This window comes from Trichoderma camerunense (genome assembly GCF_050948025.1).
Source record: "Trichoderma camerunense strain CBS 138272 chromosome Unknown V8C40scaffold_6, whole genome shotgun sequence".
NCBI classification, from domain to species: domain Eukaryota; kingdom Fungi; phylum Ascomycota; class Sordariomycetes; order Hypocreales; family Hypocreaceae; genus Trichoderma; species Trichoderma camerunense.
In genome coordinates, this window is record NW_028145364.1 from 276,479 (window position 1) to 289,577 (window position 13,099).

General features: G+C 51.5%; 8 protein-coding genes across 8 annotated transcripts; 6 read left to right on the top strand and 2 right to left on the bottom strand.

Moving 5' to 3' along the window:
- Window positions 1-383: 383 nt before the first annotated feature.
- V8C40DRAFT_264209 (nuclear transport factor 2 family protein) lies at window positions 384-911 on the top strand (the record flags this gene model as incomplete). Its single annotated transcript, XM_083219521.1, has 2 exons — window positions 384-504; window positions 610-911. The coding sequence occupies 2 exons, from the start codon at window positions 384-386 to the stop codon at window positions 909-911; spliced, it is 423 nt and encodes a 140-aa protein (XP_083074679.1).
- Window positions 912-2,047: 1,136 nt separating this feature from the next.
- Window positions 2,048-2,889, top strand: V8C40DRAFT_240408 (uncharacterized protein). The gene has a single exon (XM_083214786.1). It carries the CDS (start codon window positions 2,055-2,057, stop codon window positions 2,793-2,795), a length of 741 nt encoding a protein of 246 aa, XP_083074680.1. The 5' UTR covers window positions 2,048-2,054; the 3' UTR covers window positions 2,796-2,889.
- Window positions 2,890-3,311: 422 nt separating this feature from the next.
- Window positions 3,312-4,294, top strand: V8C40DRAFT_240411 (acyl-CoA N-acyltransferase). The gene has a single exon (XM_083214787.1). It carries the CDS (start codon window positions 3,346-3,348, stop codon window positions 4,102-4,104), a length of 759 nt encoding a protein of 252 aa, XP_083074681.1. The 5' UTR covers window positions 3,312-3,345; the 3' UTR covers window positions 4,105-4,294.
- A 248-nt stretch (window positions 4,295-4,542) lies between these two features.
- On the top strand, window positions 4,543-6,708 carry V8C40DRAFT_240414 (nife hydrogenase-like protein). Its single transcript, XM_083214788.1, has 3 exons — window positions 4,543-5,327; window positions 5,405-6,146; window positions 6,212-6,708. Exons 1-3 carry the CDS (start codon window positions 4,671-4,673, stop codon window positions 6,226-6,228), a joined length of 1,416 nt encoding a protein of 471 aa, XP_083074682.1. The 5' UTR covers window positions 4,543-4,670; the 3' UTR covers window positions 6,229-6,708.
- Window positions 6,060-8,254, bottom strand: V8C40DRAFT_240416 (uncharacterized protein). Its single transcript, XM_083214789.1, has 2 exons — window positions 7,887-8,254; window positions 6,060-7,808 (listed from the first exon to the last, which is right to left on the bottom strand). The coding sequence occupies exons 1-2, from the start codon at window positions 8,155-8,157 to the stop codon at window positions 6,511-6,513; spliced, it is 1,569 nt and encodes a 522-aa protein (XP_083074683.1). The 5' UTR covers window positions 8,158-8,254; the 3' UTR covers window positions 6,060-6,510.
- A 94-nt stretch (window positions 8,255-8,348) lies between these two features.
- V8C40DRAFT_240418 (Man1-Src1p-C-terminal domain-containing protein) lies at window positions 8,349-11,530 on the top strand. Its single transcript, XM_083214790.1, has 2 exons — window positions 8,349-10,492; window positions 10,632-11,530. The coding sequence occupies exons 1-2, from the start codon at window positions 8,856-8,858 to the stop codon at window positions 11,227-11,229; spliced, it is 2,235 nt and encodes a 744-aa protein (XP_083074684.1). The 5' UTR covers window positions 8,349-8,855; the 3' UTR covers window positions 11,230-11,530.
- V8C40DRAFT_240419 (uncharacterized protein) lies at window positions 11,233-11,488 on the top strand. Its single transcript, XM_083214791.1, has one exon. The coding sequence runs from the start codon at window positions 11,238-11,240 to the stop codon at window positions 11,430-11,432; it is 195 nt and encodes a 64-aa protein (XP_083074685.1). The 5' UTR covers window positions 11,233-11,237; the 3' UTR covers window positions 11,433-11,488.
- Window positions 11,531-11,591: 61 nt separating the features above from the next.
- On the bottom strand, window positions 11,592-12,906 carry V8C40DRAFT_240421 (F1F0 ATP synthase subunit 4). Its single transcript, XM_083214792.1, has 4 exons — window positions 12,824-12,906; window positions 12,275-12,723; window positions 11,998-12,220; window positions 11,592-11,929 (listed from the first exon to the last, which is right to left on the bottom strand). The coding sequence occupies exons 1-4, from the start codon at window positions 12,852-12,854 to the stop codon at window positions 11,907-11,909; spliced, it is 726 nt and encodes a 241-aa protein (XP_083074686.1). The 5' UTR covers window positions 12,855-12,906; the 3' UTR covers window positions 11,592-11,906.
- Between the last annotated feature and the right edge of the window lie 193 nt (window positions 12,907-13,099).

Consider the following 13,099-nt stretch of genomic DNA (forward strand, 5'->3'; position numbering starts at 1 on the left):
GCTTAGAACAGGGCGGCATACACCACCCCCGCCTACTACGCGGACATCCTTGTTCACGGCATACTCGTATAGTCGTAAACGGGCAACTCCACATCTGAGTATGGATGAGGCAGCAGTCTATTGCCCTAGCGAAGCGTCCAGTCAATCACATGGGCGTAGCCGTCTTACCGGCATGGATCTAGCAGGCATCGTCCTAAAATAATGACACATGGAGACAGATACACCTGACCCGGGTTGGAGCGGGGATTAACGCCCTGAGGTACATAAAAGGGGGGGGCTCTACAATGTCAAGGCTAAGTTGCCATCAACATCAATTATCAAATTGCTTTCTCCTTCTCATTGTTCCAAGAAGTCATAGCGGACCCGGCCAGTCGTTCAGCATAATGTCTAAGGCCACCAATGCCCAAGAATTCATCACCGAATTCGCCAATGCCTTTAGCGGTAGCGGTGACTCGGTTAAACTCGACGAGTTTTTCGCTGATGATGTTGTGTTCTCTGACTACAGTAAGTATCATAATACATTATCGATGCACCATGTGTTACTTCTTTATCAACCCAGTCATATAAAGAGAGAGGAAAGCTGACAAGTTTCCGTGTCCATAACAACAGTGATGCCCAACACCGTTGGTCTGGATAAAAAAGGCTGGTTGAACCATTGCGCCAACTACTATGCCAATGTGCACAACATGAGGGCTAAAACATTCAACGTCTTTGGAGATATTGACGATTTAGTTGGGTGGGAGTACCGGTTTACCTTTACCTCCAAGAAGGATAACCCCGAGATGGGCGTCAAAGAAGGCGAGGATATCACCCTCCGAGGCATGTCCATCTTCAAGCTCCGAAGATCGGAAAAGGGGTTGCAGATTGTTGAGGAGAGAGACTATTACAGTTTCTTGCATAAAGAAGATTAGAATACTACATGTATGTACGTGTATTGTAGACGAGTGATTACGTATAGGTAGCTAACTTGGGGTGCTGGCTAGTATTTCCCCGTACATGTACGTTGAGGGCATATATCACATGTTTCGCGCATACAATTATAAAATTACAAGATTAAGTTAATCACTCGTTTTAATAGTTCAATGATAGATGCATGCTGTTTTGATGAAAAGATGTACCAAGTTACATAGACTCTCGTGCGCTGAAAAGGCCAGTTCCCTTTATTTCCTGTATTCACTTGTGCATAAAGACTTTATATTTTACCTCCGGAATCTTGTGTCAGCCGAAGTTATCCTTTTCGGTCAATTCACTAACCTCACCTACGATACCTACCTACGAGATTCACATGTTTCACAAGCTTGAAGATGAGACGTCTTCCTTTGTAACCTCGTGCAAATGAGTGATCACTGTTTGCATGGCTCTTTTACTCATCTGCCAGTAACATGCACTGCATTTCGTTCCACGAAGCTGGTAAAAGTCATTGGGTATCCAGAGAAGAGCAAGTCAAAGCGCAGCATGAATCACAGCTGGCAACCATGTGGCAGTGCAGCCTGTGTACAGGCACCAAACTCTTGTGCCGAACTCAAACTGCTTCTCTGAACGACAAACAGCGCTTTTGCTTGTTTGCCTGCAAACACCGCTGCGGCACAGCGTTTGGCATATTCTTTTTTTGGTAATTTTTTTTTTTACGTAGAGCCCTTGTTACCTTGATGTCGATAGCTAATCTTTCCAGAGAATTTGAAGAAGGCTTTCATTTCAGATTTCCTCGGCACCGAGTTTCCACAGGAGAAGCCATCCAACATTTTTCCCACCCACCTCGAACACAAGACCGCGAGACAGCCAGCAGGACGCAAATGTGCGGAGCAAAAGAGGTTTACTGTTGCCAAATTCATTGTATTCGGCCCATCGGGTGGTATATCGTGGAACCATGCGAGGCGTTCGTCATCGCCAATTCTCTCCTTACCCAGCACCCCGCCGGCAGCGGAAGTTGGAGTTGGAACTGGAATACCAGCACATGCGGGTGTTCCGTGCCGAGAGTCGTGCGAAGACAGAGGTGCCGGTATCGGAGTTGTATCACATGCTCTTGGAGTACTCTCCATTCAACGTTCACGGCGATGCAGCAGTGGGCAAACGCTGCGAAGAAATATCCGGAGTGGTGGGCACAGAGTCATGGAGACAATCTGCTGTTCCGAAGAACCAAGAGGAGACTGAGGAGTGAATTCGACCAATCTCGAAAAGATAAGGGCAAGAAACGGGCTATTGATGTTCAACAGGCGCTTCCTGCTGCGAACAGTGACGAGCAGTGGTCAAGCCATCACGAGACGTTAGACACACTTTCGAGCCAGACAGATGTGTTTGACCACTTGCCGAGATCTTCTTTGGAGAACCCCTCGAATAACTACCAAAGCATATCCAACTCAAATCTCTATCCTTTTTCTTCAGCGGCAAGAAGACAAGTCTGGGATGGCGGCTTGGGGGGAAGGTTTCCGACCGCACAAGGGCTTCTGGAAACCACCGGTATGCCAGAGCTGGGTCAAGAAGCGGCGAGCTCAGCGAACGCGTCTGCCATGTACCCTAATTCAGAGTATCAACCGGATATTTGGACAGCAGCATATGAACCATCACAGCCTAATCTGACGTTTGGGCAAGTCTGGGGCGAGGGAAGCCATGCAACTCAATCAGAACGGCCGCAGCATGAAGTCATGCAACAAACTCCAAGTTTAAGCAACGCGGTGCTTAATCTAGACCATCCATTTTGGAATGACATGTTGGCATTCGGCGGTGAATTTGCGTTGGAGAGTAATACGGACACTTGTGAAGGCGGCAGCAATATTCCGGCGCAATATCTACGATAGAGACGTTCTATAGGATAAACATGGTAACATGTTGGAAAGGGGCCGTACTTGAGGTGTTACTGCATGACTCATAGAGAGTCGGGGAAGATTCGAGGTTGGTTCATATAGAATGAGGCTGTCAGCCTTGTGATAGATAGTTGACTCGACCTGCAATAGACGTACCCAATGACTTGTCCGAAATCGGACGTTTATTGTACATCCTTCGTTCTAGTTTATAAAGAATAAAAAATGGAGGTAAATCTCAGAAAGCAGGAATAAGGGAAAGATGCAAGTAGTGTTGAATTCGTCGAGATACTATAGCTTGAGTTTGGGAGAGGTACAGGACACTTACAAATAAGTGATGCAATGGCCACATACCATACCATACAGTTTGTTAAGATCTAAATATCTCTTTGAACGTAAATATAAGCCATACGATGATAACTTACTGCCATCGCTGGTGTAATGAAATATGAAGAGTCACACGCCACTTAACCATACTGGGCTGAACCGCCGATACCATTAACCAGTGAGTCACTCTAGTCAATCCTTCAACGACCCTCCTATTTGAATGCGCAAACTCTACCCTTTCGAAACAGACACTTACACTTCACTTCTACTATTACTCTTTTGCAATCTGGTGGAAGGCAATTTCCAGGTACAGCAGGTATCTACCTTTGAAGTTGTCGCCATGCCAAGCAAAGTGGTAGACAGAATCCTACCATCGCCATGCCCTCCCAGCATCGAGCCCGGCACTATTCTAGTCGAAACTGAGAGGGTCATTATACGGCGATATCTCATGTCAGATGCTCCAGCCTTGGCATTGGCCGCAAATCACGATCAAGTTGCCAGCTTCATGAGCGACCGCTTCTCTAGCCCATACACCACCGCCGACGCCGAAGCATTCATCAAACGGAGCATTCACGACGATGATTCCGCCGTATACCCTCATGCCGCTGCAATACTCATAAAGCCAGGCTGCCCATGCAATCCTTCAGCAACAGAACCACTCCTCGTTGGCGGCATTGGCACTCGCCCTTTGGAAGATATCCTCTACAGGACCTGGGACTTGGGCTACTACCTCTCACCGTTAGTATGGCGCCAGGGCTATGGAACTGAAGCGCTTAGCGCATTCACGAGATGGGCGTTTGAAACATGGCCGAAATTGCATCGCCTACAAGCGCAAGCGTATGCGAGTAATATTGCAAGCCAAAAGCTATTACAGAAGTGCGGCTTCGAGCTGGAGGGGAGGGGAAGAGGGGCGGTTGAGAAGAATGGCGAGATAATGGATGAGGTTCGATTCGGCCTGTTGAGAAGCGATTTGAAGTAAATGTTATGGGGATGGTTTTTATACAATGATACAGTGTTTTGCGAGTAATTGGTTGGAGAGAGCTAGGAAGATTTGAAGTGGTTCCGAGTCATACTTGGGGGGAGGCCAATCAGTATATACTTTGCCGTTAGAGAGGGAGGTCCACTTCAATTTATTAATCACTGTTTCTGTAACAACAAAAATATAATGCTTATATCAATTAATTCTACAGTCATAATAACCCGAAATAATTGGCAAGTAAAGCCACTTTTGTTTGTGGTTTGTTGATCACCAGTATAAGTGGCTCTACAAAAGTCTATGAGGCAAACCAAATTGCCCTTTGCCAATTGCGGCCCGCTGATTGGCTCCCCCAGCTGCGGCGCAAAAATGATATCCCGCCGCCCCACCATCACGGAACTGCAAGCTTCCCCGATTCTCAAATCACCAACTCCAAGGCGAGCATCACCCGTCTAACCAGCCATTGATCTCGGGCTAGCAGAGGCTCTTCTGGGGATTGAATTCCTTCACCTCCCTAGTCCATAGCGCCTAATCTCCAGCTCTTCCCGACAGGGCTTCGATCCTCCGCAATGGCCATCCTCCCCAGACTCATTGGCCAGAGTGCCAGCCGACTATGTCTGCGACCTGCCACATCTCTCGCCGCTCGCCCGTTCTCATCAACTGCGTTGCGGAGATATGCGACACCCGAGCATACCGGCACGCGGCTGATTCCCACCGACGAGCACTTCAAACAGACCGGCGATGTGTACGGCTACCCCTCCAGGTCCGAGCCCTCGACCACCGACAAAAAGCCGCGCGACAACAGCGTCGAGGATCGCAAAGTCAGGCACTACACTGTCAACTTCGGACCCCAGCACCCTGCCGCCCACGGTGTGTTGCGATTAATCCTCGAGCTGTCCGGTGAAGAAATCATCCGAGCCGATCCCCACGTCGGTCTGCTGCATCGAGGCACGGAGAAGTTGATCGAATACAAGACCTATCTTCAGGCTCTGCCCTACTTTGACCGTCTGGACTACGTCTCCATGATGACCAACGAGCAATGCTTTGCTCTTGCCGTTGAGAAGCTTCTCAACATTGAGATTCCCGACCGTGCCAAGTATATTCGAACCCTATTTGCCGAGATCACCCGTATCCTGAACCACCTGATGTCGGTTCTTTCACACGCCATGGACGTTGGTGCGCTGACGCCCTTCCTGTGGGGTTTCGAGGAGCGTGAGAAGCTCATGGTATGCGACTCCAAATCAGATGCAGAATTTATGAGACTATGACGGTTTTGTGTGGCTAATGCTGTATACTCGGATAGGAATTCTATGAGCGTGTCTCTGGTGCTCGTTTCCACGCCGCCTACGTTCGTCCCGGAGGTGTCCACCAGGATATCCCCATTGGACTGCTAGACGACATCTACCAGTGGGCTACCCAGTTCGGAGACCGTATCGACGAGACTGAGGAGATGCTTACTGATAACCGTATCTGGATTGAGCGTCTGAGGGGTGTTGGTGTCGTCTCTGCCGCCGATGCTCTGAACCTGTCCTTCAGTGGTGTCATGCTCCGTGGCTCTGGCATTCCTTACGATATCCGCAAGAACCAGCCCTATGATGCCTATGACAAGGTCGAGTTCGACGTCCCCGTCGGCACCAACGGCGACTGCTACGACCGTTACCTGTGCAGAATGGAGGAGTTCAGACAGTCGCTGCGCATCATCCACCAGTGCCTGAACCAGATGCCCGCCGGCCCCGTCCGCGTCGAGGACTACAAGATCGCTCCTCCTCCCCGAGCTGCCATGAAGGAGAACATGGAGGCTCTGATCCACCACTTCCTGCTCTACACCAAGGGCTACGCCGTTCCCCCCGGAGAGACCTACTCCGTCATGGAGGCGCCCAAGGGCGAGATGGGTGTCTTCCTGGTCAGTGACGGCAGTGAGCGTCCTTACAGGTGCCACATCCGTGCTCCTGGCTTTGCTCACCTGGGTGGCTTTGACCACGTTGCCAAGGGTCACTTGCTGGCAGATGCGGTCGCTTTAATCGGTACTATGGATCTTGTGTTTGGTACGTATCACCCATATGGAACGGATATGATGATTGAGAAATCCACTGCTAACATGCCGGTACAGGTGAGGTTGACAGGTAAAACTAAGGAGGTGGAAGGCAAAAATATTAGAATTTCGTTTTCTTTGTCTGTAGCCATAGCTGACTGGGAGAAGTTTCGTAAATACTCTCAAGAATTTTGTCATGTTCATATATGGCGATGCCCCATGGTCATTTGCATGGAAGTGAATGCGCGATTTATGAGATGATGTGGTATTGATACAATTGGGCTATTTCCTTTCTTCGAAGGGGACATGCTTTTCTGTGCGGATGGATTGGCGATGAGGCCTTATTCTATACAGCAGCTGCAAAGCAGAAATTTGTTTCAAACTCTCAATCCCCGACCAGAGGCTTGCTCCATGAAAAAGCTCTTTAGTGGCCCGAGAGCATTGGCAGCCTTCAAACCCAGCGATCTCAGGGGAATCAGGGGGCCACTCTCTACAGAATACAGCTTGTGGATCTTGTCACACACTCCCATCAAGACGTGGTTTGCCGCATATCTCTCGCTGTTGTACGACTCGAGCGACATTTGCGTTCCCAAGTCTTGGCCATGAGCGACGGCGTACTCGATGGTCTTGACCAGGCTCTGAATATCGCCCTGTCCTTGATTTAGGCCCTGTCCAGCAAGGGGGTGGACAGTATGCGCCGCATCGCCAACCAAGGCGACACGCTCACCGATGTAAGTGTCTGCATGTCGGAATTTGAGTGGAAACGATGCGATGCTTCCTTCTTGAACGCCAACGACAAGTTGAGGGATGGCCTCGGCGTCGAAGTGCGTGTGCTCAGTCCGCCAGGCAAACTCATCTTCCTGACCAGTAGCCTGAGTGTGCATATAAGCCAAGTCGACGGGGCCAAGTCGAAACGCAGAGTTGACCAGCGCAATAAAGTCCTTGGCGGACAGCTTCTTCAGCAGCGAGGCATTCTCAGGCGCCGTTGACCAAACCAGCGTCGCGTGGTTTCCAGGCAGGGGAAGCATGGCAACGGGTCCGGTTGGAAGAAATCGCTGATATGCGGTTTTGCGATACTCGCCTCCCCATCCATCGCCTTCCAGCTCCAGCGTTGCGACAACTCCATGTCGGTTATAGTCCCAACCCCGACTTTCAATACGCGCAAATGATCGAACAGGGCTATTGGCGCCATCAGCGCCAACAAGGAGTCGAGCCGCCAGAGACTTGCCGCCCTGCAAATGCACGACGGGCCATTCTCTCAGATCCAAGTCCTCGGTTTCCTCCCCAAGCGTAATCTTCTCAACTCTTGAGCTGTCGAAAACATCCACCCCTCCGATTTCATTAATTCTCTTCAGAAGACCGGATGTGATATTTATATTCTCCGCCATATAAGCAATGACGTTTCCTTGGCTGGCCGTGGAGCCGAGCTGATAGTCAAACTCGATGCGGGCATCCGTTACGCCGTCCCAGACCTGCATTTCATGAAACTCTTGAATGCGGCTGCGCTTCATGTGTGGCCATGCCCCGATGGTGTTGAGGAACTGGGCTGTTGTGGGCGTGAGGGAGCTGCATCGGTTGGAGAATTGTGTTGGTGGTAGGGAGAGAGAAGCTGTCTTGGAGAGGTCTTGAGCTTCGACCAGGGCGACGCGGAGACGAGATGTGGTAGGATTAGCGCCTAGAGAATAAACAATTATTAGTACTCGTTCTTTAGGAAGCTTGAACATTAATAGTAGTGTGCTCAGTTATTCCTTACGCAGCGCAGTAAGGAGACTCAGCCCAGCCGGACCACCTCCAATGCAAACCACATCGTAAATGTCCTGGGAAGAAGCTGTGGCATAGGATCGTCGATAAGAGCCAGAACCGCGTGCCTGACGAGAGCAGCTACGACAAATAAAGCGAGGGCTCGCCATCAGGACCCTGTTCGACGCCATTGCAACGAGGCGGCAGCAAAATCGAGCCTTCAATGGCAGATGCGACAGTTTGGCATCTCCATCATACGTGAAGCCGCATTTGCATCTGCACATGGCATGACGGCAAGCTGTGGCGGGGTGTAGTGTGGCGCACCCGGTGTGGCTGTGCTCGCGCCACTTGCAGTCTAAAGTTCTAAAGTCCAGGCAGATAACCGACCCAAGCCATGTGGCATCTGCCTGGCCTGGACCCAACAGAATTTCTGCAGTGGATTTTTATTTTATTTTTTTCTTCCCAGGGCTCCAGAGGTTGCCACTGACAACGGCGCTACTACAGCCTCAGTAACTCACATACAAGCAGACTTCGGCCAACAGCGGCCAGCCAGCAGAATTTTATTCTTTACAAAACAATTATCAATCATCCGTCCAGACGAACCGTTGGTCATTGCAGCTGCAGCTCGTCGCAGAAAAATCCCAAAGCTTCGCCTTTCATTTCTCGAAACTGGGGGGTGAGACCGGAAGCTAGTTTCACATTTGGAGAACCCCCGGACCTTTTTATTTGGGGGCCCCTTGTCACTTGTTTTGATCGCTGGTGGCGGTTTCGTTCGGGCTAGCTGTCAAGTTCCGAGACAAACGGGCGAAATTGCGTCGCATTCCTTTTGCGCTTCCAATTCTCTAATTCTCTTTTTTTTCTTCACGCAAGTTAATACTTGGTGATTTTTTCGCTCTGTACCGAACAGAGATACTGTTCGTTCTTTGTCTTTACAAACAAAAGAAAACCCAATTGAGAACCTGTTGGGAGAAACACTGCAACCATGGCGGACGCAGAAGATTACCTCCAAGACGGCTTCGATCCGCGCAGCGTCACCGTGCCGCGATTGCGCTCGATTCTCGTCACGCACAACGTCGAGTATCCGGCCACGGCCAAGAAGCCCCAGCTTGTCGAGCTCGTCGAGCAATATATCCTGCCGCAGGTCCCGAAGCTACGCGCTCAACGCGCTCGCGCGAAGCGATCAAGCCAGGGCATCGTGAATGCGGGCAGCCCCGAAGACAATGGCAGATGGGAAGACTATGGGTTGGAGCCTACGCCAACAGCTAAGCCGCGTCGATCAGCATCGCCTCGAAAGGCCTCGAGCAGGATCAAGCGAGAAGAGGGTGAGCCAGCGCCAGCACCAGCCAAGACGAAGCGCACGTCGTCGCGATCTGCCAGCCGATCCGTGAGCCGCCAGCCATCTCACTACGATGAAGATGAGGCAGATGCGCCGCAGTACGAGGCGCCCAAACCAACGCGCCGCTCTGGTTCTCGGAGAGCTGCGACGCCAAAAATCAAGGATGAGCCCGAGGAGGAGGAAGAGACGCCCATCTCCTCTCACTATGCGCCCACGCCCCAATCGAGCACCCTTTACGCTACCTCTTCTCCGTTCACCCAGAAAAACACTCCGTTCGCTACCGCTAACGCTACTCCATACGCCTCTACTCCCTACTTCAATGCGCCTCAAAGTGCGGTGCCTCCATCTGTTGTTGCTCAATATGAAGAAGAAGAAAGTGTCTTTAGCGACGACAACCCATTCCAGAGGGGCTCTCCCGCATTCAAGACGCCGAGCCGAAGACGATTGGGCGACGAAATCGCTAGAGGCGAAAAGCTCACTCGACGACGCCCTGAAGAGTTCATTGAGCCCCTGGCCATTGAACGACCATCCGCTGTTGCGCGATCACACGAACTGTCTGCTCGTAAGCCGAGACACCAGTCACCAGATTTCGAAGTGGATGCTGGCGAAGAATTCACTCCCGACGCGCAGTTGGAGCTAGAGGAGGCAGCCAGGAGGGGAGAGACCACCATTGTGCCTAGGAGACACTCAAAGCCCGCCCGCAAGACAAACCTCAAGACGCCATTCTTTGTACTGTTCGTCTCTCTGCTCGGCGTCTATCTGGCCTGGTACCGACAAGAAAAGATTGCCGTTGGCTACTGCGGGCTTGGCCGGCCTGCAACGCAAATCATCCCCGACGACGTTCCTGTGCCGGACGCCATCATCCCATTCGTGGAGCCTCAGTGCGAGCCATGCCCTCCGCACGCTTACTGCTACGAGGACTTTTCTGTCCGCTGCCACAGCGACTTTGTCCTCAAGCCACACCCTTTGTCTTTCGGCGGCCTCGTCCCATTGCCCCCGACTTGTGAGCCCGACGGAGAAAAGGCACGCCGAGTCCAAGCAGTTGCCGACAGGGCCATTGAGGAGCTAAGACAACGACGCGCCAAGTTTGAATGCGGCGAATTGGTCGATGAGTCTGGCACAAAAGTGGACTCCCCTGCCATCGCAGAGGAGGAGCTCAAGTCGACTGTGAGCAGGAAGCGCAACAAGCGGCTGAACAGCGATGAGTTTGAAGATCTCTGGGTGGCTGCCATTGGCGAAATCACCACTCGCGAGGAAGTGATTGTAGAGATTGCAACAACCACGTAAGTTTTAGAATCTTCCTTTTCTCAATGGGGGCACCCCCTGATGCTATGGCTTCAACCTCATGCCCCCCTTCCCCAATTTTCAATCTCTCTTCTTTCTGACACAAACAACTAATCAGATCCGCTCCTGATCCCACAGATCGCCCGGTTCCCCCGATATTTCAATCCGCAAGCTATCGTCCAGCTCTCTCTCTCGCCTTCCGATCACCTGCGCGCTCAAGCGCTCCGTCCGCCTCGGACTGGCAAGATATCGACTCCCAATTGGACTTTTAATGTCCGTCGTGCTGGCAGTCTTTTACCTACGGGCTCGATACCGCCAGCATTTGGTGGATTCGGCGCAGGTCCCGGCGCTTGTTGACCTCGTCCTGGAACGGCTGGCCAACCAGAAGGAGCTAGGCGCGGAGGACTTGGACGACGCATGGTTGTTTCTGCCCAACTTGAGAGATGACGTGCTTCGCTCGGTGCATAAAGTGGCTGAGCGCGAGAGGATTTGGCAGAGGGTCAAGAAGGTCGTTGAGCTGAACAGCAACGTCCGCACTGGCCAGCGAGAGGGCCGGAGTGGCGAGGTTGGTCGAGCATGGGAGTGGATCGGCCCTATCAAGGGCGAGGGAGCCCGGAGAAGACGGATGAGCGGTCGGTGGACGCGAGATCCGGTTGCTACTGATTCACCTGAATCGAAGCCAGCTACAGCAGCAGCAGAGGGCAAGAAGTGGACTGAATCAAGGGTGATTTACTAATGAGGGTGATGGGTTTCATTTTATTTCATTTTTATTTTTTATTGATGGGTTTTACCTGTTCGCGAGAACTGGTGCTTTCAGGTAGGATGATGGGAGTTTTTTATCCAACCGCTGTATTTATTATCAATTGTCAACTTATGTTTATAAATGTGCGCATGTGTTTATTCATTGGTGGGATTGGGCAGGGTATTTGGGTTCAGTAGGTAGATATGATCAACTGCTAGGTAGGGTTAGTTGTATTAGTTTGAATAACATCAATGGAATAAACAAGCAACAGCTTGACGGATTATGTCCTTTTTCACCCTGGAGTAGATCAACAAAGGCCTCACCAACCATTATGGAGGGAGGTGTTTCTCTGCATGTATGGAAAGTTTTTTTATTATTCTCTCAAAACTGCCAACCCCCTATCTTCCAAAAATACAGAGTATATAATTTACACCCGCAATCCCCCCTTCTTCCTCTAAACGCCTAGCAACGCAACTAGGACAAGCATGCACTTCATCATCTCAGTCAAAATCATCTTTTGGTGACGAAAATAAATATCGACTAGTGTCTTGATTGATTTGGCTAATGCACAGGTGCGTGTTATATGCACAGGGGGGTTTTTTGCTTCGATGACAAAGGAAAGTTTGCGGGGGACCTTGAAATCTAGACTCTAGTAGTTTTCGTTTCGTCCTCTACTGCTTGGCAGAAACAATCTCTGTTGAAAACGTCAGCATCTTCCGCAAAACAAAGCTTGAAAAGCAAGCGGTTGGTGTGAAAACATACTCTCGACATCAGCTACGCTCTGCTGCAGAATCTGCTGCAGAACCTTGGGGTTCTCGAGCTCCTTCTGGACCTTGGCGATGATGGAGGCGGCCAGCTCCTGCTGCTGGCGCTGCTTGACCTGGCCCTCGTAGCGGACCCAAGAGTCGAGGACGGCCTTGGCCTCGGCGGCCAGGGCGGTCTGCTGCTCGAGCTCGAAAGCCTCAGCCTCAAGCTTAGCAGTCTCCTATATAGCGGATCAACATCTTGGTCGCATAACATGGTTCTTCTCGCAATTTACCTTGGAGACCTCAAAGAGGGCCTTGGTGATGTCGACAACGCCGCTCATCTGCTTGACGTCCTCAATGCGGGTCTTGACGGCCTCGGTGTGGTCGGCGCGGGCGCTGTTGAGGATGTTCTTGATCTTTTCGTTCTGAGCCTCGGCCCACTCCTTGTAGGCAGGGCCGCCGTACTTGAGCAGACCAGTCCAGACGGCCAGCAAGCACACGGCAACGACCGTCTCCTCGTTCATGACGTAGTACTCATTGCTGAGGGCGTAGACGGAGAGACCGGCGGCACCACTGAGGAAGGCGGTCTTGCTGATGAGGCTGCTTCCGGGAAGGGCGTCGATGATGCTCTGGGCCTTCTTCTTGGGCTCCTCGGCGGGCACGTTGCTCGAGTATCGCACGGCGGCGGCAGTAATCGCCGGGGCGGATCGGGAGATGGTGGTTCGGAGGAGGGGAGATGCGCCTGTAGTTTTAAATTGCTCTCATTGTCAGCGTCTCGGCGCACCAATTGCGATTGTGAGCCGCCATATATCAGCGGGTTTCCGTCTTCTGCCAACACATACCGACAGCGCTTCGTACCAAGCGGGACGCCATTGTGAGAACGTTTCGGACGGGGTATCTCGGCCTTGTCGTTGATATCGGGAGCTGGGAATGAGGTTTGAGGTTTTATCGCGCTAGTTCGGTAACACGTTTGCGTCACGTGATGGTCGAGTTTTGGTGGTTGAGCAATCGATTTGTAGCGTAGCCGAGTTTCTCCCGAGTGAGTGCGGGAACCTTGCCTTGGCGCGGAAAAGGCCCGTCCGCTCATTGGCCAGAAACGGCAAGGCTTCAGTGAAATC

What these genes read in the sequence shown, in the direction of transcription:
- V8C40DRAFT_240421 (XM_083214792.1), bottom strand. Translation starts at nt 12,854, where the DNA reads ATGGCGTCCCGCTTGGTACGAAGCGCTGTCG. An exon ending in CTTGGTACGAAGCGCTGTCG is followed by an intron (nt 12,724 to 12,823) that starts GTATGTGTTGGC and finishes TTAAAACTACAG; the next exon opens with GCGCATCTCCCCTCCTCCGA. An exon ending in GAGCGTAGCTGATGTCGAGA is followed by an intron (nt 11,930 to 11,997) that starts GTATGTTTTCAC and finishes CGTTTTCAACAG; the next exon opens with AGATTGTTTCTGCCAAGCAG.
- V8C40DRAFT_240411 (XM_083214787.1), top strand. Translation starts at nt 3,346, where the DNA reads ATGCGCAAACTCTACCCTTTCGAAACAGACACTTACACTTCACTTCTA.
- V8C40DRAFT_240419 (XM_083214791.1), top strand. Translation starts at nt 11,238, where the DNA reads ATGGGTTTCATTTTATTTCATTTTTATTTTTTATTGATGGGTTTTACC.
- V8C40DRAFT_240418 (XM_083214790.1), top strand. Translation starts at nt 8,856, where the DNA reads ATGGCGGACGCAGAAGATTACCTCCAAGACGGCTTCGATCCGCGCAGC. An exon ending in GTAGAGATTGCAACAACCAC is followed by an intron (nt 10,493 to 10,631) that starts GTAAGTTTTAGA and finishes CTGATCCCACAG; the next exon opens with ATCGCCCGGTTCCCCCGATA.
- V8C40DRAFT_240408 (XM_083214786.1), top strand. Translation starts at nt 2,055, where the DNA reads ATGCAGCAGTGGGCAAACGCTGCGAAGAAATATCCGGAGTGGTGGGCA.
- V8C40DRAFT_240416 (XM_083214789.1), bottom strand. Translation starts at nt 8,157, where the DNA reads ATGTGCAGATGCAAATGCGGCTTCACGTATGATGGAGATGCCAAACTG. An exon ending in GAGTCTCCTTACTGCGCTGC is followed by an intron (nt 7,809 to 7,886) that starts GTAAGGAATAAC and finishes TTTATTCTCTAG; the next exon opens with GCGCTAATCCTACCACATCT.
- V8C40DRAFT_240414 (XM_083214788.1), top strand. Translation starts at nt 4,671, where the DNA reads ATGGCCATCCTCCCCAGACTCATTGGCCAGAGTGCCAGCCGACTATGT. An exon ending in AGGAGCGTGAGAAGCTCATG is followed by an intron (nt 5,328 to 5,404) that starts GTATGCGACTCC and finishes ATACTCGGATAG; the next exon opens with GAATTCTATGAGCGTGTCTC.